Source organism: Polyodon spathula, chromosome 5, assembly GCF_017654505.1.
Source record: "Polyodon spathula isolate WHYD16114869_AA chromosome 5, ASM1765450v1, whole genome shotgun sequence".
In the NCBI taxonomy this organism is placed as follows: Eukaryota; Metazoa; Chordata; class Actinopteri; order Acipenseriformes; family Polyodontidae; genus Polyodon; species Polyodon spathula.
In genome coordinates this window covers 3,054,076-3,081,174 of record NC_054538.1, presented here as the reverse complement: position 1 = coordinate 3,081,174, position 27,099 = coordinate 3,054,076, and the positions used below count along the sequence as shown (strand labels likewise).

The window sequence follows — 27,099 nt, the reverse complement described above, 5'->3', positions numbered from 1 at the left end:
AAGAATACCCAATTGCAACTCTTTCAAATAGATAACCCAGTCCTTCTGTTGAGGTACAAGGGACATATGTGTCCCTCAAATAAAAAACAATTATGCTAACATACCTGTTTTTACAGCAATGTGCACAAAACAGGGTTTAAGATTTACTGACTGGTTGGATCTGGTCATCCAATTTGTCAGTTTCCTTGTGATACTTGAGTACCTCTCAAATGTATTTTAAGAAGAAACCGTTTGAAGAACCACTCAATTAGTGTTGTACAATGCAAATAAAATATTATTTTAAATTGAAACTAAATGATTTTCACATGGTTATTATTATTATTATTATTATTATTATTATTATTATTATTATTATTATTATTATTATTATTATTATTATTAATAAATTGGCCTGGACCATTAATACAAAATAGCTCATGGTGCCACAGTGACAAGTTCTGATACTTACAGGAGGACAGTCAATTCTCGTTAATACGAATTTCAAAGGACCAGAAATACATTTTGTATTATAGTACTAATGTGTATTATCACGAATAGCCTATAAGCCAAGTCTATACTGTCAGTTTGTATTTAAGTTAGTCAGGGGTGCAGTGTTAAATTGTGCACAATTACAAACCACCTGCACATTAATAGAATAGGTGTGTTTCTTATTCCTATACAGATGTTCAGAATGAGCTGGAGGGGTTAACAGCACATGTGTGCAGTCTATTGCTCCCAACACGTTGGGAAAACCAGAAATGTCATAGAAATGTGTTTTCAAGGCTTATAAATACACCTTGCTTTTAGGGAAAAATAGGTATTTGGCTGTTCGCCTTAAAAATGCATTGAGCACAACTGGCAACGTACGAGAAAAAAAGCGGACTGAGAAATGCCAGCAACAATTGCAACTGTTTGAAACATACTTCCAAAAGTTCTTAAGCCTGCAGCTTTAGTAAATCTCATTATAATATCTGAGAACCCTCATTTGCACATCTCTGCCCCCTTTTTGCAAATGTATGCAGGAACGCCCATAATTACATATTCATCTACGCTTGAGCCGCAAACAGAAACTGCTGCTGCAAAGCGTTCCCTAGAAAATTACAAATAGCATTGTGCTTGTTTAGTGCATTTCACCCAAGACTGCTGACTCGTTTGCAACTGCTTTGTGACTACTGTCACAAACCAACACTTTAGAACACCTACCCCTAAATGTGTAAATCTTGTTGCATGATATATGGGCAATGGTTAGGGCAACAATGTACACATTAAGTGCATTGTAACTGTATAATAACATTGTAATTATGTGTAAATACACATGTATTTACTAACTACAATGTACATACACAATAATGAGAGACACTTAATGTTAAGTGTTACTAGGTATATTAGGTAGCCTGTATTTTATTCCTATGTGTTAGTTCCTGCTGCCTGTGACACAGACATGACTGAAAGTTTGGATGGCTAAGTCAGCTGGCTGTTGTAAGGAGGACATAGCGAATCATCTTGTTAGTATGATGAAGTAAATGTTTATGTTGTGTTGTGTTTTTTCGAATAGCGTTGATGGTAATTTTCTGTTCTTTGCAGATTCATATTGTAGTGACCCCAAAAGCTGTAAAGATTAATGTGGACTGTCAGGAGTTCACAGAGAAGGAGATTAAAGAAGCCAGCAACATTACTGTGGACGGCTTTCAAGTGCTTGGCAAAATGAGGAAGTCAAGAGCTTCAAAAGGGGAATCAGCAACAGTGAGTAAAAACCACATTCATTTTATATTGAAAAAGAAAAAAGAAGATAGAGAATAATAGTGTTCTTAGAACAGGTTTTAGCCATCGACTCACTGGAGTGCCGAGATCGCTACAGCACAATCACAAGTAAAGTAAGTTCATGGCTTTATATTTGCTTTACCTTTTCTCGCATTCTTGCAAGACATTTGAATTGAATGCCTATACTGAGTCAGATACCCCTGTTTCATCCACTTCCATTTTGTTTTTGCAGTTCCAGCTTCAGATGTTTGATATCGTTTGCAGCACAGGCTGGTCTAGCAGAGATAGATGTTGTGACCTCCCTGCTATGGTAAGAAGAGCAGCAATGAAAAGCTTACAAAAATTTTACATTTTGCACCTTTTGATAGCCAGCCATACAATTAGCTTAGCAGTCTATCCACATGACTAGAGTTCAACTAATGCTTCTCTAAAATAACTTTCTAAGTGTTGTGTATGTGCAATATACAGGTGATGCTGCCGTAACAATCCAGAACAATCAGATTTTGTTAGTGCTGTATATGATATAATAAGTTAACCAAGGACTGAACAGTAAATTATGTTGTGTTAATATAGTGTTATGATAAGACTAATTAAGTAGCCAAGGAGATATTATCTGCATCACACACTGGAACAAGGAACTGCAAGAGAAACTAGGTGTTCTGAGAATGTTGATTGCTCCTATCATTCAAGCTTTCAGCAACACTTAGCACTACACGAAATGATTAAACACATCATAAAAAGGTATGGTGTTCAAGATCAAGCACGTTATTTAAATGTACATCAGCTTGGAAGTCACAAAAAAGGGACTGTATTTATAGTAGTCTCCTAGTTCGATGTACTTTTGTTTGAGGCCTTAAACAACATATGTAAGTGATGTGAGTAAGTAGTAACCATTGTTAAATACCTATAAACTATTCAACAACGGGCGTTTATGTTTTCATTTGCTTTCCATCTGTGTGACTGCTGTATCTGGCTAAAAGAAAATTATGAATATATGATTAGATAGTTTTTATTTTCTTTATATGATGTATTACTATAGACTCCGAGATGCTTTTACATACAGATACCTGACAGAGTAACTGGATTACTCCAAACAGCTGCTGTATCAAAACCAGCATTGCTGAGCACTGGGATCTCCTTCTATCTCTGTACTTTTGTGTCTGAATAGACCAGGACATGGACTGAGAGTGTATCACCACCTGGTATCCAGGGCACCAGTCTTCAGTTTTGGCAGATTCCCATGGTGTTGCCTCCTGCCTCCTGTACCTGCCAGTATTAGTAGGCTTTTCATGCATTGTCCATTCTGACAGTGTGAAAGCCTTTACCAGGCTCCTGCTTCAAATGCTATCCAACTTCAAGTAAACCCTGGTGATACAAATGCTATTAGGAGCTGTATCTACCTTTTTTTAGTCTTCTCTTGAACACAAGCTCAGTTTTGGCACCACAAAAAATGTCATTCACATCATAAAGACATGGACACCGGCATTGTCTTCAAGGGCAAACTGAGCAATTGCTGGTTCACTGCATGGTGTTTCAGTAAAACCTCTTTAGGAAGGTCTGTGGCAAGTCCAGATGAGCAATTCCTAAAATACCAATACCTAAGACAACATGACTCAATGACTTGACACACATCCAGCAGTTGATTACCCTACTGTTGGTAAATGTGGAAACACCCCTGGCATTGGCTTCAAACTGTCTGAACTGGGTTGGGTTCCCCAAAGAAATAAGTTTTTGAAATTGAAAAACTGACAGGACTTAACTTGATATCCGTAGATCAGTTATTATTGTTGTGGAGCATTGTAACTAGTTATTTTTCTTTGTATGTTTCCAGAGAGATGAGGCAAAGTGCCCGGCCCTTCCACATGCATGCACATGTGCACAGGATAGTGTGGGTCCACAGGGCCCCCCCGGACCATCGGTAAGGGAGTTAAATATAAGTGGAGTTATTATATGTTATTTCTGTATTACCTGTAGTTTACCTCAGGTTAACAGAGGCTAATCCTTAAATATACGTTATATGGTAAGTATTTAATAAGGGCACCTCCATATGCAATATGGGAATCACCTTGAGACAGTATTCTTATTTATTTTCTAAAAATAAATGTTAAGTAAAAAGTTAATGAACTTTGTATACTTGGGTAAAGCTTTTAATCATGAACAGGTTTAGTTTGGCATGATTGTTTTCTTGTAGGTAATTCTTTGAAACTGTGTCATGGCAGTCAGGTTTGATTGTTCAAAGTTTCTGTTCATTACTCTAATGTCATCTCTTTCCCAGGGTGGTCCTGGTAGCAAAGGTCCTCGAGGTGAAAGAGGTGAAAGTGGCCCAGCTGTAAGTACTCTATTGTATTGATAAGATAAAGCTCTGTATTTCATTAAAATAGTTCATGTCATACACTAATATATGTGTCATGCCTTCATATACTAACATCTCTTGACATCCTAAAAAGTGTGTCTCAAAAGTTAAATTTTATGTTATACTACAGTTTAAAACAGCAGGCTACGAAAGACATTGCATAAGACCTTCCTAATACCCTCTGTGTGGCACTGTGCTGTAAGGTGAAATGGCAGAAGATGTGCTTCTTCGGAAGATGTTCTTGTGTGAAATGTGACCTTTGGTTTATTTGTGGTTTTCTGTAGGGTCCAATGGGTCCCCGGGGTGAATCAGGCCCACCAGGACCACAAGGACTTCCAGGCCCACAAGGACCCAATGGGCTGTCTATTCCAGGAGAGCCAGTAGGTCTTCCAATATACAGGCTATATGGACCCATAAATATTCTTATTGTGCATATTGGGATTCCCTGAAAGGTGTTTGCATATGGGCTAGGTTGCCTTTGCACCCAATGATCTAAAACTCATTTAACATTAGTTATCCGTAAACATACATTTAGAAATGTTATATACCCAGCTTTTGTAATTTGAAGATCTTATGTGTGGCTTAAGTATTTAAATGCAGATCTAATTACAGCAGTATGAGGTGTTGGCAGTTAGAAAACTACTGTACATGGAAGCTGTCCTCCTACCATATATTATACAATTACTTGCATCTAAAGACAATGTTTCCACCTTGCTGCCTTTACCCTGAAATGATACCAAATGCTAAATGATGTACAATGCAGTCCATAATGCCATTTTTTGCTGTCTAATGGGGAAAAAAAAACAAAAAAAACCTTTGTCGATGATGTACGGTGCGAAGGTAAGAATGGAAACCTGTAAGATCTCTTCTTTATTACATCTGACTACTTACCTTACTTGACCTTTCTCCTGATATGTGACATTTATGTTTTGTGTTTTCTGTTATGTCAGAGAATAACAGAACTGAAAAATAATTAGTTATATTTGTTATATTTTGTTAAGAACCTAATCTTTGCACAATGGACACGTTTGTATAATTACTTTTTTATTTCCTCAGGGTCGGCAAGGATTAAAAGGTGATCCAGGTGACACAGGCTTGCCTGGCCGTACAGTAAGTGCTTCTTTTAATCTATAACTTGGTTGTAAAGAAAACAAAGGGTAACCCATACAGTGAATCACACACCAGATCACGATTTTATTAGACACACTCGCTTCCGGTAGTTTGGTCTTGGGGTCAAACCTCCATAGCAAAGAAGAGACAAAGAAGAAGGCAAACTCTGGGGATTAAATAGTCGGTTAGTGGTGAGAGGGGGCCATTGACAAGCCTCCTCAGTTTTACAAAGGGTAGAATCAATGCAATTGTTATTACTATTCTAGCTCATGTGAATGAAAATTTACAAATTGATCAAAACAGTGTTGTATAATTGAATAGCACTTCAGGTTTGCTGGCAGATTCTTATAATTGTGTTATAATAGTTGAAAGCTCTCGCAATAAGACACATTTCATTTATTATGAATCAGTGCGTGCAGTACATGCCTACAGCAGGAGCATTCTGATGGGGTACTGTAGATATTAATGTCTTCCATGCCGGTTGCAAGACATTTTGTAGTCTTATTTAATCAAGAGGCAATTGCCTCTTTTTATAGAGTTTCATTAAAAAATATAGGCTAGGCTGTCGTGCATTTTCTCTTTATCGTCATCGAGTTAATGATCAGACAAGTAAGCAAAATAGGTTTGTAAACGGCAATAAAATGGATCAAGAACTCATTAAGTGCTTTGTTAATATCCTGGTAAACATCAAAGACAAACTAAAAAAAACGGTAAATGTTGTTTTAATATGAAGAAAACACATGCAGGCATGGAGTAGCGTTAACGATAGGGTGCTGTGAACGGGTGGTACAGTAAGGATGTTCCTAAAGCTGGTCACGAAGAGATGTGTCACGATATTGGAGCTGCTTGGTTTGTCTTGGTTGCAAAGCTGCTTCTTCTTTGCTTTCCCAGGGGACTCCAGGGCAGACTGGTCCACGAGGCCCAGTTGGACCAGCAGGTGAACGGGTAAGTTGCATTTCCTTCTTTGTGGTGTCTATTTCAGCAGCTGATCTTTATATTATTTATTCTGGTGTGTTTCTTTCCATCTGGGTGATTTATTAAGAAGCTGGAGGAGTCAGCGATAGAGTGGGTTTATACATTTCAGGGGGTCAGTCTTAACCTCTGCTGATGTTTAGATACTAAATCCAGACCCCTCCAGTATGTGAGCACTACCACTGCCAGCAAATTCCAGACAGATTCCACATTTCCACATTATAACATTGGAAAGAATGTGTAACAGTAGTCTACAAATACATTGTAAGAGTACTGTAAGACTAGGCTACCTCACTGCATGTTGAGATATCCAGCACAACGCCTCATTTGCATATGTGACTGCTTTTAGTGGTATTTCCTGATTTAACCAGAATTGCCAGTGAGTTGTAATCTATAGAAATTTAAAAGGGATATACATTGGACATAACTAGAAAGTGCTGGTCTTACCATAACATTGATTGAGCTGGCAGGACACTTACACTTAATATACTGTTATGATGAACAGTATGTTATTATGACATGATGGGCGGATTTCCAAACATCAGCATTATTGTATCGATGTAGTGATAAAGGATACAGCTTTAGTAGCACATGATTTTCAAACAGAATTTGTTAATAAGCCCCATCCTTTGTTCGCTGTATTTTTCACATATAGACGTGCATACTGATAAATCCTCTCTTGATCACTCACTTTATCACCAAACTCCTCAATAATGTGATCCAAGTCATTATTTTATTACTATAGCATTTCAAAAAGCTCTGCAAATGTCTGTCATATTCTTTGAGTGCTGGATGAGGAAGCAGCTGTCTCCTTTCTTTGTCTGTGTTATCTCTGTAGTGGATGGGGCTATGAGATATGCCATTTTTTCGGCTTCATTCGGCTCATATCAGTCACACTCGGCCATTGAAAGGTTTTCTCTGCTTTTCCAGAGAAAAAACGACTAGAGACCTGTGCTTTATGTCTTTTTGATGATGTCCATCGGAAATCGAGCGGCACTGATTTAAAAAAAAAACAACTTAAACCCCACTAGTCATTTATCCTCATTTGGAGGGATATTTTACCACCACTTATTATGTACAACTCTTTTAATGTGAATCTTTTTTTTGGTTTATATATATATATATATATATATATATATATATATATATATATATATATATATATATATATATATATATATATATATATATGTGACCAATTCTCTCATATTACAGAATTACAAATGGTACAATGAAATTTCGTTCTGTTTGATATTTTATTTTTAAACACTGAAACTCAATATCAATTATTGTAAGGTGACATTGGTTTTATGTTGGGAAATATTTTTAATAAAAATAGAAAACTGAAATATCTTGCTTGCATAAATATTCAACCCCTGTGCTGTGGCAGCTCCCAGTTTGCACCAATGAAAGAAATTGCCCTAACGAGGACACAATTACCTTACCATTGGCCTCCACCTGTGAACCATTAAAGTTGCTGTCACATTTTCTGGATAAAAACCCCACTGTTGAAGGATCATTGGTAAGGCTGTGAATCTGAAGGAAAATGAAGACCAAAGAGCATTCTACAGAAGTTAGATAGAAAGTAATACAAATGTGTTTTCCAGTAGCACAGTTGGATCAATAATCAGGAAGTGGAAGCTGCATCACACCACCCAGGCACTGTCAAGAAAAGGCCATCCCTCAAAACTCAGCGCTCAGACAAGAAAGAGACTTGTGAAAGAAGCCACAGACAGGCCAACAATAACTTTGAAGGAGTTACAGAGTTCAGTGGCTGGGAGTGGAGTAACGGTGCACCAGTCAACCATATCGAGCTCTGCATAACACTGGCCTGTATGGGAGGGTGGCAAGAAAGAAGCCGTTACTCAAAAAGTACCATCTGAAAGCACGTCTGGAGTTTGCCAGAAAGCATGAGAGTGACCCAGCTGCAATGTGGGAAAAGGTTTTGTGGTCAGATGAGACCAAAATAGAGCTATTTGGCCAAAACTCAAAGCGCTATGTGTGGCGCAAACCTAACACTGCCCATGCCTCAAGACACACCATCCTTACAGTGAAGTATGGTGGTGGCAGCATCATGCTGTGGGGATGCTTCTCATCGGCAGGGACTGGGCATCTTGTTACAATTAAAGGAAGAATGGATGGAGCAAAATACAGGAAAATACTGCAAGAGAATCTGCTTCAGTCCACTAAAAAACTGAAGCTTGGGAGGAAATTCACCTTTCAGCAGGACAATGATCCCAAGCACAAGGCCAAAGCAATACTGGAGTGGTTCAAGAACAAAAAGGTGAACATCCTACAGTGGCCCAGTCAAAGTCCTGATCTCAATCCCATTGAGAATCTGTGGCAATATCCAACCAACCTGAACAACCTGGAGCAAATCTGCCAAGATGAATGGGCCAAAATCACTCCGACACTGTGTGCAAAGCTGGTACATACTTACCCCAAAAGACTTAAAGCTGTTATTGCAGCGAAAGGTGGCTCTACCAAATATTAATGTGTGGGGGTTGAATACATATGCAAGCAAGATATTTCAGTTTTTTATCTTTCTTAAAAATATTTCCCAGCATAAAGCCAATGTCACCTTACAAAAACTGATTTTGAGTTTAAGTGTTTTAAAAAAAAATATCGAACAGAACGAAATTTCAGTGTACCATTTGTAATTCAGTAATATGAGAGAATTGGTCAGGGGTCTGAATACTTTTTTAAGGCTGTGTGTGTGTGTGTGTGTGTATATATATATATATATATATATATATATATATATATATATATATATATATATATATATATATATATATACAGTACTGTGCAAAAGTTTTAGGCAGGTGTGAAAAAATGCTGTAAAGTAAGAATGCTTTCAAAAATAGACATGTTAATAGATTATATTTATCAATTAACTAAATGCAAAGTGAGTGAACAGAAGAAAAATCTAAATCAAATCCATATTTGGTGTGACCACCCTTTGCCTTCAAAACAGCATCAATTCTTCTAGGTACACTTGCACAAAGTCAGGGATTTTGTAGGCATATAGTCAGGTGTATGATTAAACAATTATACCAAACAGGTGCTAATGATCATCAATTCAATATGTAGGTTGAAACACAATCATTAACTGAAACAGAAACAGCTGTGTAGGAGGAATAAAACTGGGTGAGGAACAGCCAAACTCAGCTAACAAGGTGAGGTTGCTGAAGACAGTTTACTGTCAAAAGTCATACAGCATGGCAAGACTGAGCACAGCAACAAGACACAAGGTAGTTATACTGCATCAGCAAGGTCTCTCCCAGGCAGAAATTTCAAGGCAGACAGGGGTTTCCAGATGTGCTGTCCAAGCTCTTTTGAAGAAGCACAAAGAAACAGGCAACGTTGAGGACCGTAGACGCAGTGGTCGGCCAAGGAAACTTACTGCAGCAGATGAAAGACACATCATGCTTAATTCCCTTCGCAATCGGAAGATGTCCAGCAATGCCATCAGCTCAGAATTGGCAGAAAACAGTGGAACCCTGGTACACCCATCTACTGTCCGGAGAAGTCTGGTCAGAAGTGGCCTTCATGGAAGACTTGCGACCAAAAAGCCATACCTCCGACGTGGAAACAAGGCCAAGTGACTCAACTATGCACGAAAACACAGGAACTGGGGTGCAGAAAAATGGCAGCAGGTGCTCTGGACTGATAAGTCAAAATTTGAAATATTTGGCTGTAGCAGAAGGCAGTTTGTTCGCTGAAGGGCTTGAGAGCGGTACACGAATGAGTGTCTGCAGGCAACAGTGAAGCATGGTGGAGGTTCCTTGCAAATTTGGAGCTGCATTTCTACAAATGGAGTTGGGGATTTGGTCAGAATTAATGATCTCCTCAATGCTGAGAAGTACAGGCAGATACTTATCCATCTTGCAATACCATCAGGGAGGCATCTGATTGGCCCCAAATTTATTCTGCAGCATGACAACGACCCCAAACATACAGCGAAAGTCATCAAGAAATATCTTCAGCGTAAAGAAGAACAAGGAGTCCTTGAAGTGATGGTATGGCCCCCACAGGGCCCTGATCTCAACATCATCGAGTCTGTCTGGGATTACATGAAGAGAGAGAAGCAACTGAGGCTGCCTAAATCCACAGAAGAACTGTGGTTAGTTCTCCAAGATGTTTGGGCCAACCTACCTGCCGAGTTCCTTCAAAAACTGTGTGCAAGTGTACCTAGAAGAATTGATGCTGTTTTGAAGACAAAGGGTGGTCACACCAAATATTGATTTGATGTAGATTTTTCTTCTGTTCCATCACTTTGCATTGTGTTAATTGATAAATATAATCTATAAACATGTCTATTTTTGAAAGCATTCTTACTTTACAGCATTTTTTCACACCTGCCTAAAACTTTTGCACAGTACTGTGTATATATATACACACACACACACACATATATATATTGGCTTGGTTGGAATGTATTTTCTTATGTTGACATCTGTTTGTGTCTGTATTTTATTATGTACGATTGCAGGCTGTAAATAAATAACTGAAGTGCCATTTGTATTTGTAGTTGTTAGTTATTTCGCATGTATACCATGTATGTAACATTGTCTATTTTCATTAAGATTTTAAAATTACGATAGAACTCCCTAGTGAGGACGCATTGCAAACCACCTATAAGGAAACTTTATTGTAATAGTATGCCATTTTCTATAGCAAGATTTGTTTATTTACTCTTAGGTTTTTATTTGTATAATTCAGATGCAATCTACAGTAGAGGTCAGCTCACGTATGTCAGCTCTGTACTTATCCAGAGTTCAGAGAGGCTACAGTTGCATTCATAATTTCTTGGTAGTAACATTACCCCAGCTGCAAATAATGGTATGTCATTTTAGAAACACAACTAATGTTCCATGAGGTTACATATGGTTAAAACAAGTGAATACATCTCATTCATTACCACAAGTATAGAAAAGGCTCAAATATTTTCATAACTACAAATATTAAGTTATCTAGATCGTCTTAAAATACTGACCAGCTAAAATACTCAATTTGGTTGTACTGGGTCTCTGAAATAATTAAGCACAGCAGATTGTATCAAAATGTAAGGGTCATTAGAGAAGCCAGTGAAATTTGTATATACCTTCCAGATGTTATAGGATGTATTAGTAATCACCTGAATGTTTAGTGAATGTTGGAACCCTTCCTGTTCACATATGCATGGTGCTGCGGTGATTTGAGTGCTCCCATTACTAGACTCCCTTTTAATATTGTGCAGCTGCTCCTGATTAAGTGGGATACTGATGTAATCATTAACCCTCTTTATCAAGTTACCCGTGACCCTTTGAAATGACCCAGAGACATGGAAGAACAATGCTGCCAAGCCAACACCTTCACATGCGGGGGTACGGCACAGACCCTTTTCATAGGCAATTCAAGGTCCTCCTGCAGTCTGACAGAGGTCGACAAATTGCCCTATACAGACGTAATCGAGTTTTTAATCCAGTGGTACTCAATTCTGGCCCTCAAGATTCATTCCAGTCCTAGTCTTTATTCAAACCAGGTCCTAAATGACCTCTTAGCAGCTTCAGTTAAATACATTAGAACCTGCTTCTAGTAAACACCTGGACTGGATTGGTTCTTGAGGGCCAGAGTTGAGTACCACTGTCTTAGATCGTCATCTGGTAAATCTACGAAATTAATCCTGGTCCTCACACCCTCTATCTGTATCGTCAGTATTGCAGCCGGGGTAAGTTAATCTCAGACTCGCTCTCAAGCTATAAAATTAAATTTGCTGCTGCTGCAACTGCTGCCACTCCCAGCAAATCCATACTGTAGTTTGTTTATTCAACTTTTTTTTTAACACCAAAGAACTTAAATACTGTTTCAAGATACTTTTTCATTAATTAAAACCCTTCTTTTCCAAGTGCAGATTAACTCCTGATAAATTATGACAATTAACATTGATTTCCTTTTAAATTCCCATGCTAACAAAAGAAATGGTTAACATTATTAACATTATTTTGTAAATCAACATAATTTCGTAAATCTATTATTTAATAACGAAATAAGCATAATGACAGCTTGAAAATGCCAAAATCAACACTACAGACTGATTTGTTCTTTAACTCCCATGTCCTTTAAAGCCTTTACAAATTACAAAATTACAGTATTTCATGTATTTAATATTGAAACCGTTTTTGTAGTAGTCATCTTTACAGTATTAAATATGTATGTTTACAGAAATCTTATCTAGTATCAAAGACACTAATCTAACACCTACAAGCATATTTTCCAAAGGATAATACATTCTTATATGTAACTTTCAAAACAGGCAGAATTGCTCTAAATGATCATCCATCTAACTGATGTCATATTTACAGTGGCTCTCAAAACTATTCACCCCCCTTGGACTTTTCCACATTTTGTTGTGTTACAACATGGAATCAAAATGGATTTAATCAGGAGTTTTTGCCACTGATCAACACAAAAAAAGTTCATAATGTTGAAGTGAAAAATAAAATCTACAAATTGTTCTAAATTAATTACAAATACAAAACAGAAAATAATTGATTGCATAAGTATTCAGCCCCTTGAGTCAATATTTGGTAGAGGCACCTTTGGCAGCAATTACAGCCAGGAGTCTATTTGGATAAGCCTCTACCAGCTTTGCACATCTGGAAACTGCAATTTTTGCCCATTCTTCTTTGCAAAATTGCTCAAGCTCCATCAAGTTGGATGGGGACCTTTGGTGAACAGCAATTTTCAACTCTTTCCACATATTCTCAATTGGATTGAAGTTCGGGCTTTGACTGGGCTACTCCAGGACATTGACCTTTTTGTTTTTAAGCCACCCAGTGTGGCTTTTGCTGTAAGTTTGGGGTCATTGTCCTGCTGGAAGATGACTCTTCTCCCAAGTCCCAGGTCTCTTGCAGACTTCAGCAGGTTTTCCTCAAGGATTTCTCTGTACTATGCTGCATCCTTTTTGCCCTCTATCTTCACAAGCTTTCCAGGCCTTGACGCAGAGAAGCATCCCCATGGCATGATGCTGCCACCACCATGCTTCACAGTAGGGATGATGTTCTCAGGATGATGTGCGGTGTTAGGCTTGTGCCAAACATAGCACTTAGCATTGAGGATAAAAACCCCTATTTTGGTTTCATCAGACCATAGAATCTTCTTTCACTTGGTCTCAGGGTCTTCTGGCAAACACTAGCCGAGATCTGATGTGAGTTTGTTTCAATAATGGCTTTCTTTTTGCCACTCTCCCATAAAGGCCAGTTTTGTGAAGCATCCAGGCTATTGTTGCCATATGCACAATGTCTCTAAGCTCAGCCGTAGAAGACTGTAACTCCTTTAGAGTTGCCATAGGCCTCTTGGTGTCCTCTCTGACTAGTGCCCTTCTCACCGGGATGAGGACGGCCTGTGCTAGACAGATTCACAGTTGTGCCATATTCTCTCCATTTCTTAATAATGGACTTTACTGTGCTCCAGGGGGTTATATAAAACTGCCTTGGAACTGTTCTTATATCCTACCCCTGATAGGTGCTTTTGAAGAACCTTATTCCAGATTTGCTTTGAATGTTCCTTCGTCTTCATGATGTAGTTTTTGTTAGGAAATGTACTAACTAACTGTGGGACCTCCCAGAGACAGGTGTATTTAACCTGAAATCATGTGAAACACCTTAATTGGACACAGGTGGACTCCATTCAACTAATTATGTGACTTCTAAAGACAATTGGTTGCACCAGAGCTTATTTAGGTGTGTCATAGCAAAGGGGGTGAATACTTATGCAATCACTTATTTTTTGTTTTGTATTTGTAATTAATTTAGAATAATTTGTAGATTTTATTTTTCACTTTGACATTATGGACTTTTTTGTGTTTATCAGTGGCAAAAACTCATAATTAAATCCATTTTGATTCCATGTTGTAACACAATAAAATGTGGAAAAGTCCAAGGGGGGTGAATACTTTTGAGAGCCACTGTAGAAAAGCTCTTAATTACTTGTGGGGAACGTTTTTTATTAAACGAAACCCAATCTGCAACGTTCCATACAAATACTTTCATAAAACAAACAAACAAAACAAATACAGTATTTAATATATTATATGAATGAAAAGATGCTATACACAGAAAAATCAAAGTGAAAAATGAGTTTGGAAAATGTTGCTTTTATTTGGCTTGACATCAGGGAAAAGCAAGAATTATTTTTTTAATTAATGATCGTTGGAACCATCTAAAGCTGAAGCTTGCAAGTTTGAAATATCATATATCTGTTCCCAGTAAATGATCTGTTATTTGTGCGTTGTTGTTTACATAGCTAATGGGAATATCATATATCTTTTCCCAGTAAATGGTCTGTTATTTGTGCATTGTTGTTTGCATAGCTAATGGGAATATCATATATCTGTTCCCAGTAAATGATCTGTTATTTGTGCGTTGTTGTTTGCATAGCTAATGGGAATATCATATATCTTTTCCCAGTAAATGGTCTGTTATTTGTGCATTGTTGTTTGCATAGCTAATGGGAATATCATATATCTGTTCCCAGTAAATGATCTGTTATTTGTGTGTTGTTGTTTACATTGCTAATGGGAATATAATATAGCTGTTCCTAGTAAATGATCTGTCATTTGTGTGTTGTTGTTTACATAGCTAATGGGGAATATAATATAGCTGTTCCTAGTAAATGATCTGTCATTTGTGTGCTGTTGTTTACATAGCTAATGGGGAATATAATATAGCTCTTCCTAGTAAATGATCTGTCATTTGTGTGCTGTTGTTTACATAGCTAATGGGAATAAATTGCAATGAACATGCATTGTAAAGATGTTGTTGAGTCTTTAAACTATGTATTAATTCTGTCTATCATGCAGGGACCACCAGGAAAGGAAGGACCATCCGGACCAAGAGGCCCACCAGGCCCAATGGTAAAAAAAACAAAACCTAGTTTTTGTAATTTTTTGGTCTTGCTCAGGAGCTTTATTAATAACAGCACTTTTAAGACAGCTACATACCATTTTTCACAGGAGTGGTGGCAGTAAAACTATACTGTATGTATGATATGAAAAGGACTAATAAGCATATGAATTGACAGAGTCATTTATTGAGCTCACTAGTAGAGTTGCTGACTTCAAAGCCCAAGGTCTGCAAATGGAATCCCATTGCCGGCTTTGCAATGTGTACAGTTGACGCTTCCTCTAAAAATATAAGGTAATGTTCCTACTTAAACTTCAAATGACAAGTCAGAAACAGTCATTGTAATGTAAAGTGCAGTTGGCGTCTCCATTGAGAACCACAGATTTCAAATGTAAGTATATAAATAGGTGAAATCTAATCCCGTCCAGTATTTTATTGAGCTTTGATGGTGTGGAGTTTAGGGTCTTCAAAGTGAGCTCCTTGATGAATGTATATTGGAAACTTAAAAGGCCTCAGGTTTTAACAGTTAGAGATTTTACTAACTATCATAAGCATGCTGTTTGTTATGGTCTTTCCAGGTTGGCTGTTAACCACAAAGACAAACATTTTTTAATGCATTTGGTAAGCATTTGTTTCACTGACAGGTCAGTATAGTGGGGAAAAGCAGCTTCAAAGGATTCAAATAAAGTGGATACCAAACCAAGGAACAGGGCCTGTGCACCTGCAATATGTCACTCTTTTTTTTTTTTTGTAAACCTCCAAATCCATGATTTGTGTCCAATTCTGTAGGGTCCACCAGGAGCTCATGGAATGCCAGGATCTACTGGAAAACCAGGAAAGCAAGGAGATATGGGACAACTAGTAAGTACTGTGGTTTAGTGGCAAGGCAAGGAGTTGAGGTCAAATCCTGGGCAGGATTTTCATGGAGAATAACCTAGGTGTTGACAGCAGTCACCCCAGTTGTAAGTTATGCAAGGTATTGCTTTGACTCCATCCTAGTTGTAAATATTTTAGGGTATTGCTTTGGCTCCATCCCAGTTGCAAATTATATAGGGTATTGCTTTGGCTCCACCCCAGTTGTAAATGATACAGGATATTGCTTTGGGTCCATCCCAGTTGTAAATGATATAGGGTATTGCTTTAGCTCCATCCCAGTTGTAAGTTATATAGGGTATTGCTTTGGCTCCATCCTAGTTGTAAATGATACAGGATATGGCTTTGGGTCCCTCCCAATTTCTCATTCACCACTTACCAATAAGACTTCAAGGTCAAAACATTCCCTCCACAACTCTATACTATTGACACCCATTTTCCCGTTATTCACCTGACGCTGACCTTCGGTTGTATTCCAGATCAAATGCTCCATACAATGTAGAGGTGAATAATCATTGTCCATCAACTGAATTATATTTCTTAAAGTGAACTAAAGTGAATAAATATAGATAGTCATACTGAACAGTGGTAACTTTGAGATAGCTGTGTTGCATTACAGGAGGATGCATTTAATTTGTTTGCTGCCGGTAAAGCAAACCTGCTTAATGCCAACATTAACTGTCAACACTTTTCATTTAACCAATAAAAACATATTTTTAAAAGAACAGTTTTTGTGAGACACAAAATCCTATCCCTATGTTTCTGGGCTTTGTAGATGTTCTTCCAGCCATGTATACTGAACCACTGTGACATGATTTCATCTTTATGTCTTCTGTGTTTCAAAGCAAAAAGTACAATGTATCCCTAACCCTAACCACTGTGAAAGGATTTAATCTTTTATCTTCCGAGTTTTAAAGCAAAAAGTACAATGGGAACAGAGGTCAACCATTGCCCTGAAAGATAGAATAAGTTATCAAACCATATTAATGTCATAAAAGAAGAAATAATAATCTATAATAAAATATTGAAATTATTTTGCATGTATGGAATGTTCCTACAGGGACAAATAAACTTTATTCATTCAAAACAGACTAAAACACCTGTTATATAACATGAGTTAAAACTTTCTGAAGTAAATAATGTTTCATTTTGAATTAGAAATATAACCTAACCATGTGCAGCATAGACAATGTACAGTATACAGTACTGATTACCAGGGATCCTAGGAATCCATTTGCTGCAGAATAACGAGGAAAAAGACAGATTTTCTATGCTGACGGAGAATTTTAAATTTTACACTTGCAAAAAACATGCAAGGCTTTTTTTTGGTTGTTTATAACCAAGTCAATACACTTATCATATATCATCAACACAGGCAATAGTGCTTTATATTTAGTAAACATACTTGTTCAATAAAACTGCTTCTGGTGAATGAGACACACTCACGTCACATTGATGCTGAAACAGACCTGTAGTTTACTTCAGGTTGTCTTTACTACTCAACAAGCTCTTTAAAGATGCTGAAAACGATAAAAATCACCCTGAAAGATTGGGTCAATGAGTTTGGCAAAAACCATCCAGTTGACAAAGGTTAACTCGAGATGAAGTAATATAAATACTATTTTTTGTTTTCTATTGTTAATACACAGCTGTATTTGGAATGTTTTAAAGTAAAATAGTACGTTTGTTTATATTATTGATGGATGGCGCTCTGGTGAGCTTTTAACTTCCTACAAATTTGAAAGTGCACCAATAAATACTTCTTATAAAAAAATAACTGTCATTCAATAGTACTGTTTGTGTATCTTATAATCTGACCAGGAGGGCTCAATATTAGCTTTTTATTTTAATTGTGGAATAACGCAGATTTTTTTGTTTTGTTTTGTATCTTCATTTACTTTCATCTGCCAGTAGCCTGCATCATGGGTTTCTGCTGTGTGCTTCCATCTCTATTAATTCAAGGGTTTAGCCAATAAGGATAGATCCTTACCCACAGTAGAACCTTTTCTACAGAATCTGCAAATCCACCAACACCTACGTTTTATACACTTCTCATCTTTGGATATAATATTGTACAGATATCAGTGAATGTTAGCAGTACATATCATGTGGATACAGTAACGTTATCAGCCATCAGATGTTGAGTTTACTATTTTTTCTTTATTTTAGGGTCCAGTTGGTATGAAAGGAGAAAAGGGGGAGAGGGTGAGTGATACTGTGTAAAATTCAGTTCATTAAAAAAAAAAAAAAAAACTAAATAGCTAAGGATTTCTATAGCTCCATATAATACAATATATTTAATGTTTTTCTTAGGGAGACTTTGCATCCCAAAACATGATGAGATCAATTGCCAGACAAGTTTGTGAACAACTGATGAACGGTAAATTTAATGATTTAAGGCGCAATATTTCCTTTTGTACCAAATTGTGTTAAATACATCTTTTGCAATGGCTTCACTTCATCTCGCCTTTAAATAATACATTCATCTTGATTTTGAATTTTAGGCCAGATGAACCGGTTTAACACAATGCTAAACCAAATTCCCAACGGTTATTATTCAAACCGCAACAATCCTGGTCCCCCTGGCCCCCCTGGTCCCTCAGGCAGCCAGGGGCCCCGAGGAGAGCAGGGCCAAGCTGGCCGTTCCGGCTTCCCAGGGCCCCCTGGAGTACCCGGGCCTCCAGGAGAGAGAGGTACGTATGAGACACCCAGAGAGCCGTGGAACCAAGCCACACTAACTGCTGAGCAACAGGCAAGATTGGCTTTTGGCAATATGAACTAGGATTACAACAGGTTATATCTACAATGACATGCAATAGTGCAAGGATAGTTAATTAGCTGAGGATCCAGTAATGTAGTGCTTAGGTCAGGCAAGTCCAGTGCATAATAACACATTTATTTTTATGTAGCACCCTTCATGCCAAGGCATCCCAGAGCGCTGTATAAATCTAAAAACAAAACAAAATAGCTCATGCATACAGTACACTCCAGTTATAACCAATTATTTAAAAGTACATTTAAAAAAAAAGTATGTTTTCAATTTAGCTTTAAAAGAAACCAGTGTTTCAGCCTGCCTAATGGTAATTGAAATAGAGTTCCACAACCAAGGAACACAACTGCAAAAAGATCTGCTCTAGCTGATCTCAAAGAAGGACTAGGAACATACAGAGTTAGTAGTTCTCGGAGATAGGATGGCCCTAATGCATGAAGGGCCTTATAAGTTATTACAGCAACTTTAAAATGATATATCATTTTATTTGTAAATGAGAAATGTGTCAGGCAGTTCAATTTAAACTTGTCATTTAAGCAGTACCATACATTTATTCAAGGTACTTTATAATACATGAGCAATGCTTACTGCTTTTTTGCAGGTCTATATTTACGGATGCCTAGAAATTAGTAAATACTGTGGGAATTGAATTGCTAGGGCTGCCTTAATACTTTTGTGATGAGGCATATAATGATGGATTCCCTTCCATCCTGATTATTTTGGCTCATCTGTGTAATGTACAATACCAAAGCAACGGAAGAGCTGAAGTTCCCATGAATACAATCTCATTTTGTTCTGTACTATTTTTAACAGCAGTTGTTTTGTAGCTTTCCAGTTGGAACACAGAATTATGGCAGCCTGAAAATAAAGCACAGAGCTAGCAAAATAAAACAACCCCCAACATTTTACCTAATGGGATATTTCGTTTCAATGTTCCTATGTAAAAGACACACAGACACATTATGGTAATCATGGATCTGATTATGTATGTATGTATGTATTTTTTTAACGGACAAATAAATGTAATGTACTGATTTGTTCTGGGTTTTTCAGTGCTGCACTTGCACTATGTCCCTGCAATCTACTTTAAGAAGTCAAGTGGAACACAGAGACATCCATCAAACTGCGAGGCATTGGAAATACATCCGTTGCTTAATGAGGACTGAGCTGTCATGCTTCTCAGTAACCAATCCATGCTTTTCCAAAGTCACGTGTTTGCTGTGTTTGTGCTTCTTCATGTGACTTCTGGAATTTATTATCCATGTTCCAGTCATTTAGTTTCTAGATTTGTGGTAAAGTTGCATATTGTAAAGTTTTTCAAAGGGTTACGAGGGATGTCTAGTGCTTGGCTCTTTGGTTTCAAATCATGATTTACAAGGCACTTTTCTGTAATTCTAACCATTGCTTCTTTTTTTGGGTTTAATGTACACGTAATAGGAATTCCAGGAGAAAAGGGTGAAAGGGGAAACCCAGGAATTGGATCAAAAGGAGAGAGGGGTTTACCCGGACCACCTGGTACGTGTTATAGTTTATTCTGTCAAACTTCATGGCGAAAGCCAAGCATGTTCAGTAATTCAGAGTTTCCTCTCCAAAGCAGATTTGTTTGTGCTCGTAGGCATTTTTTCTTCTTGCCGTTTTGCGTTTTTTCCGACTCTTACCTGGCACTGTTAGGGCTTTCACAAGCAGTTTGTGAGGACCCATTGGATTGGTCCCATGTGGTAGTCATGTCTGATATCTGTGTTGTTTTTCTTTGGGGGGGGGGGGGGGGGGGGGGGGGGTCGTATGGTTACCTTTTCTATTTATTTCACATTTGCTGCATAAATTACTCTAACCTTTCTTCTTCCCCTTCCTGTACACTAACTCCAGACAACATGGAATGTAATAGTCAATTTTGGCTTGCTTTTCTGCCAGCAGTATATAGAAACTGGGAACAGCCAACAGTGAATTTGGTTTCCAGATTCCTGCTTTTATCAGAACAGTAAATAATCACTATGACTCACCATTACAATCTTCCTGCCCTTCTTTGGCTCATACTGTCATCTAATTAGCTTCCATTAACTTACTCATGTGCTGGCAGAAAGCTTATCTTTGTCTCCCTGTGTCTTCAAGTTACCAATTTTAGCATGGCTTTTTATGTTAATCACAGTGGCTATAATAAACATGACATGGTTTTTAACCCCCAAATAGGAAAGGCTTAATATTTCTGTAAACTATAATACAGCGTGTTCCAACACAAGCATGACTTCATCCACCCAGGAGGTGTAGGGTAGCAAGTCTAATATAGTCATGCAATGTAATTGTAATACAGTGCGCTTGACTGTTGCATTGGGTTCCATGGGGACTTCCTATAACATACTGTAGGGAGTGGAAAAAAAAACAAAACATGCAATTCATTGATGTCTGTAGCATGGGTCAAACGCTGCCAAATTTGGTTCTGTGAATAAAGGGTCGAAAATTGCCTACCAGTAAAGAAGCAAGTGATGATGAGTCAGAGGCTGTTCAGAGGCTAATCACAATATTGTACATTGGGCTTCCTCTCATGACTTCATTGACAACACATGTGGGGAGCTTAGAAGAATTGAAAGATTCTGTAGTAGGCTTACATCGTCTAGATGGAAAGGAAAAAAGTGCCAGTAACGCAACAGAGCTCACTTTCTTTTTCTTTATTGATCAGTCTAAATATTCCCGGGATTTGAGAAGAATGTCAGTTGGTTATTACTATTTATTCATTTATTTATTTATTTTAATAAACCTAGGCCAGCGAGGAGAATCTACAATTGGCCCTCCAGGTTCTCAGGGCTCCACTGGTCCTCCAGGTCCTTCTGGTCGGCAAGGAATACCTGGGATCAGGGGCCCTCCGGGTCCACCTGGATACTGTGACTCCTCGCAGTGTGTGGGCATTCCTTACAATGGATTCCCAGGTAGGGTGACATCTTAGTGCTGTAGCAGTTTCATTAGACATCTCCTTAGTGCTGTAGCAGTTTCATTAGACATCTTAGTGCTATAGCAGTTTCATCACACATATCCTTAGTGCTATAGCAGTTTCATCAGACATCTTAGTGTGATAGCAGTTTCATTAGACATCTTAGTGTGATAGCTGTTTCATTAGAGATCTCCTTAGTGCTATAGCAGTTTCATTAGACATCTCCTTAGTGCTATAGCAGTTTCATTAGACATCTCCTTAGTGCTATAGCAGTTTCATTAGACATCTCCTTAGTGCTATAGCAGTTTCATCACACATATCCTTAGTGCTATAGCAGTTTCATCAGACATCTTAGTGTGATAGCAGTTTCATTAGACATCTTAGTGTGATAGCCGTTTCATTAGACATCTCCTTAGTGCTATAGCAGTTTCATTAGACATCTCCTTAGTGCTATAGCAGTTTCATTAGACATCTCCTTAGTGCTATAGCAGTTTCATTAGACATCTCCTTAGTGCTATAGCAGTTTCGTCAGACATCTCCTTAGTGCTATAGCAGTTTCATTAGACATCTTAGTGTGATAGCAGTTTAAGTAGACATCTCCTTAGTGCTATAGCAGTTTCATTAGACATCTCCTTAGTGTGATAGCAGTTTAAGTAGACATCTCCTTAAGGCTATAGCAGTTTCATTGCATTTAGAGACTTTTTAAGTAAAGAAAATGTTACATTTCACACCTATTAAGGGATAAGCACAAATGGTAAAGGGGCATTTATGATTAAATTCTTTAGTCACTGTACAGCTACGTTTTGTATCACCTTATATAGAATTAACTAATTTTGCTAAATAAAGTTGACTGAAATCTGCTGAATAATGTTACGTTAATATATTTAATTACGTACCGCTCTGTAGTTTTCCATACTTAACGAAAAACTGACAACATATTTTTAAATTTAACATGAACTGTTTTCTAGTATCTAGACTTTTGCAATATAATTTAGTAGTTTCTTTGATTACATGTTAAATAAAATATCTAAATTATGTTCACATAGTTTATTTTTTATTTTAATCATGTCTCAATACTAAAATTTGAGGTTATGCTAAACATTTGACCAGAGCTGTATATTACAGATAATCATCAGCCATCACTTTTCCAGTTGTGCAGTTATAGGAAGTTCTCTTAATTATGCTGCATGAAGTTTAAACATTTAAACAAAAGCCTAGCATAAGAAAACATTCAAGTAAGTGCTGTATATTAGTATGTAATAACTCGTTTTGGTCCATCTTTTTTCTCATCTCATTTTTTATTTAAAAAAAAAGAAAAAAAATACCTTTTTTTTTTCCAGAGAAAACTAACATCCTCTTTAACCTGTTTCAGGTTCGGCATAACCCATTTTCTAAGTCGCCTGTGCTGCTTGCAGTTTGAATTCCTGAAAATCCTGTTTCTGAGATATTTGCTCACGTGCTTATGAGCCTATAAGGATATTCACCATGGATATGATTAATGAACATTGTTGGCCATCATAAAGGAGAGGACTCTTGTACTAACAACACTTTTCAGCTTCTAAATCTGACAGACACCAGCGATGGCTTCCTAGTGAGCCTGTTTGCATCTTGAACCAATTAAACAAATAAATAAACAAACAAACAAAGAGGCTTCTTTCAGTAGCGGGGCTTGTAAAACTACTAACAGTGTGAAGGTACTGCCAAGAAACCAAGTTAACATGGTAATGAAGGAGCACAATCTGTAAATAAACTAATTGTGCTTTGTAAACGATTCTATTGGAGTCATGTTCACTAGAATCAGTTAACATCTTTCAAATAGCTTTTGCATTGTAGCCTGCTGCTTGCTGTATGCCTATTTAATAACCCCTTAATGAATTTACACAGCCTATCTGCTCAGGTCTAAATTAAAGCAGGTGCCGATTGTACTTGTATGTAAATGCTGAAAGTATTTCCCCAGTTATTTATCTGTACTTCAGTAAGCTGCAAGGAATACAGAAGCACCAGAAACCACAATGTATAGCAAGGCTGTTGATAGAAATGTGTACTTGACCCCAGCTTTCATTTCTACAACTAAACCACTTGTATTCCACTAGACATTTTTGTTTGTAGTCTGGCACGTCATTTTATCTAACTAACAAGTTTAGTAAGTATCTAGGTTTAAAAGGTTTAAAATAATAATTGTTTAGTTAATAATATATTTATATGCATTCCTGAACCCTTTAATGCCAGTTTAGAGCTGTTTGTACTATAAATTGCAAGGCATTAACATAAAAGCAAAATATTACCCCCCCCCCCCCCCCCCCCAAAAAAAAAAAGATGTTTACAAGGCCAATTTATTTGCTCTTTTTCTGACACATTTTTTAACCCTTCATGGAACTAACTAGTTATTGGCTAATATCAATGTTAATAATGTCATAACAATAATGTCTGTGGCTGTATTATTATGTACAATGTTCAAAAAGTCTGTGTGCATGTGGAATCAAAGACTGCATATGATCATTAAGTTCAATCGGACAAATATTTCCAAGCAGAATCTTACCAGCCAGGACCTTACCAACCTGAGCCAGAAACCTACGTAGTACCAATAACAGAGGAGGAGGAGGAGGAGGAGGAGGAAACAGAAATACAGTCACCAGGCTATTCACGAAACCAGCGTGGAAAGAGATCACTGTCAAGAAAGCAATCTGCGAAGAAAACGCTGTAGCCAAAGAGGATGGATTTTCTTGTTAAACGATTTGCTATTTTCACATATGAAAATGTTATCAAAGTCGCATACTTCACCACAAGCAATGTGTTTGGTTTACCTAGCAGTTGACATTTATGCATGTGTGAATATAGCAAATAATAATAATAATTCAATTTCTTTGAAAATGTGTGCTTACTATCAGCAGTCTGCCCCCTTTATTTTCTGTGCTTGTAATATAACTTCATTCCGTGGTTAAGTTTGTGCACTCATCAAATGTAGCATTGAATAACCCCGGTGCATGATGGTAACCTACAATAAATAGCCTGGGTGCAGCTTTCATTTTTCACATGCCCTAGGGCATCTTTATTCCACCCCACATGTCTTCTCGTAAAACCATTGTTTGTCATTGTATTGCCATTATATATTTTGCCTCTTTAATTGTCTTTATAAGGAGGATATTTCTTACAAGATCTTCCTAAAAAAAACACTCACAAAACTCACAATACAGTAGTTAAACACGGCTTCCATTTGGTTATTGTAGACTAAACATTTAACAGTGTTATTATAGTAACTCACAGCCGATTTTACCAAATGTGGAATTGCATGCTTGTGTTGTATATTTACTATGGGATTTTTTTTTTTTTAAATCAGATTATAGGTTTTTTTTTTTGTTTATTTTGTTTTCTAGGTATTCAATGCAGTTGGAATTTGTTTGCAAGACTATTGATATAGAAATGCGGCTTTCATGTTTAAACTGCAAATTGTGAATTTCACAGCCTTATTTTCTTATTTATTTCTGAAACAAAAGAGGCATTTTTCAATAAAACTACTGAAAATGTACAATCTGTGTACCTTTTATTTACTAGGGTATGGTGCTGGATTGATTTCTCTTCTACAGCCCCATTTCTTTGCTGTTAACACATAGGTTAAGTGGGGATTTGCAATATTTTGTAAACCTTTATGTAAACATCTGTTATAAATGTTAATAATACAACTATAATCATTTTATAACAGTCAGCTATTGTTATACTAACATGTTATAACAACAACAACACCACACACACACACACACACACACACACATATATATATACACACACACACACAAACACATTTTTGTCCCAGCATGCAAAACTACCAACACTGTTTATGGTATATTTTGCCAAAAATGGAACAAAATAAAATATGTAGGAGAGACAGGAGCAACATTATATAAAACAATACAGATTCAGCTAGCAAACGTAAGAAATAAAAAGGTGAATGAATCAATAGTTCAACACAAAAATGAACATGAATGACCTACAATTTGCAGTTTTAGAAAAAAAAATAAAATTAGATGTACATGTACATCCAGAGGAATAGATGGATACATAGTTCAAAATACCGTGACACCTGAAGGGTTAAATAGAAAGGAATAGTGCATCATTACATCATTAGCTATGGAGTAAATTACATCACAAGCACATTCATAGATTTAAATAGAAATATGGAAGTGCAGTTACCATGGCACGAAAGCCTAGAAGTACTGCAGCCCCACTGTTTGTTTTCAAATACACTTTCCCTTGACGAAGGTACTGTATGTTAAACACAATGAAATGCTGGGGAGTTAGCTCTTTTGATAAAACATATTACTACTTTAAAACATGACATGAAACTGATATTATGTGTTAATGGTAGTAATATTTAATAACATATTTATTGATACGTTTTCACAAAGCCTTAAACTGAAATGTGATCCAGTCCAGGGTATACAGTAAGCATTAGAATATATTTCATTGCTTTACACTGCATTTGACTATGAATAAGTACCTGGAATAAAAACTATTTAGATAACAAATGTTTCAGTAATTGGCCCTGCAAAAACATGCATACTAATTATATATATATATATATATATATATATATATATATATATTATATATATATATATATATATATGTATATATATAGTACACTGTGTGTGTATATATATATATATATATATATATATATATATATATATATATATGTATATATATATATATTATATATATAGTATTATTTTTTTAAGTGGTTTTTTTTGTAAGTCGTTACGCAACCTTTTACTTTCAGAATCAAAATGTTTTTTATTCAATTCTGAAGGATTGAATAATGTTTGATATTGATTTGGAATTATTCTACATAAATAAAGCAAACAAAGGATGGCTGTATAAATTAAACTAGCCAGTGATTAAAGCATTTATAAAAACAATATTCTACCCTGGGCTGTGTGTATCCAATTTCTACTCATTTGGGAAAGATTAAGACTTCTATTTTTTTTGTTTTTCAATTAAAAAAAAAAAAAAAAAACGTTTATGCACATTACACTGAAAGTGCAAAGGGAACTAATTTCCCTGACAGTACTGGCAACAATTGCCATTGAATACTGTAAGAGTCACAGGTGATAGGGGGGAGGAGGACAGGAAATATAAGTATTATTTGGTTAAAGAGAAATTGAGTTATTCCAAGCTGGGCAGCAAGGTGTCTTCAGTGATTTACACAACAGCACATTACACAATACCGACAGGAAGTTTGCAGGAATGATTTCCCTAGAGCAGTCCTGATTACCAATAGATACACTGTAGTCCACACAATAGAACACTAGTCTGATAAAGTCTAAAGTATGTTTAGGCTAGCTGAAAGTGGTTTCTGATCAGTTTGCTTTTCAGTGCCATTTAAATGCTAAGATATAGATGCTAAGATGCTGGACTGTGGCAAAGTGGTTGATAGTGTGCAGGTACAGGTGATTAAAGAACAGACAGACAA

The 27,099-nt window shown here is 36.8% G+C and overlaps 1 protein-coding gene across 5 annotated transcripts in view; it reads left to right on the top strand.

Annotated features, from left to right (window-relative positions):
- LOC121315421 (collagen alpha-1(XII) chain-like) overlaps positions 1-25,161 on the top strand; it is a 96,084-nt gene extending 70,923 nt beyond the window's left edge. For 3 of the 5 annotated variants that reach the window (XM_041249481.1, XM_041249482.1, XM_041249480.1), the window contains exons 52-66: positions 1,564-1,722; positions 1,973-2,050; positions 3,572-3,658; positions 4,016-4,069; positions 4,378-4,473; positions 5,150-5,203; positions 6,095-6,148; positions 15,021-15,074; positions 15,853-15,924; positions 18,106-18,141; positions 18,250-18,316; positions 18,441-18,629; positions 20,144-20,221; positions 21,463-21,627; positions 24,161-25,161. In XM_041249481.1, the coding sequence (XP_041105415.1) occupies positions 1,564-1,722; positions 1,973-2,050; positions 3,572-3,658; positions 4,016-4,069; positions 4,378-4,473; positions 5,150-5,203; positions 6,095-6,148; positions 15,021-15,074; positions 15,853-15,924; positions 18,106-18,141; positions 18,250-18,316; positions 18,441-18,629; positions 20,144-20,221; positions 21,463-21,627; positions 24,161-24,333 (1,416 nt within the window). In that variant the 3' untranslated portion in view covers positions 24,334-25,161. Of the gene's footprint in view, positions 1-1,563; positions 1,723-1,972; positions 2,051-3,571; positions 3,659-4,015; positions 4,070-4,377; positions 4,474-5,149; positions 5,204-6,094; positions 6,149-15,020; positions 15,075-15,852; positions 15,925-18,105; positions 18,142-18,249; positions 18,317-18,440; positions 18,630-20,143; positions 20,222-21,462; positions 21,628-23,001; positions 23,928-24,160 lie in introns of those variants that run through there. The other 2 variants (XM_041249484.1, XM_041249483.1) reach the window with 2 other exon arrangements.
- The last annotated feature ends 1,938 nt before the right edge of the window (positions 25,162-27,099 follow it).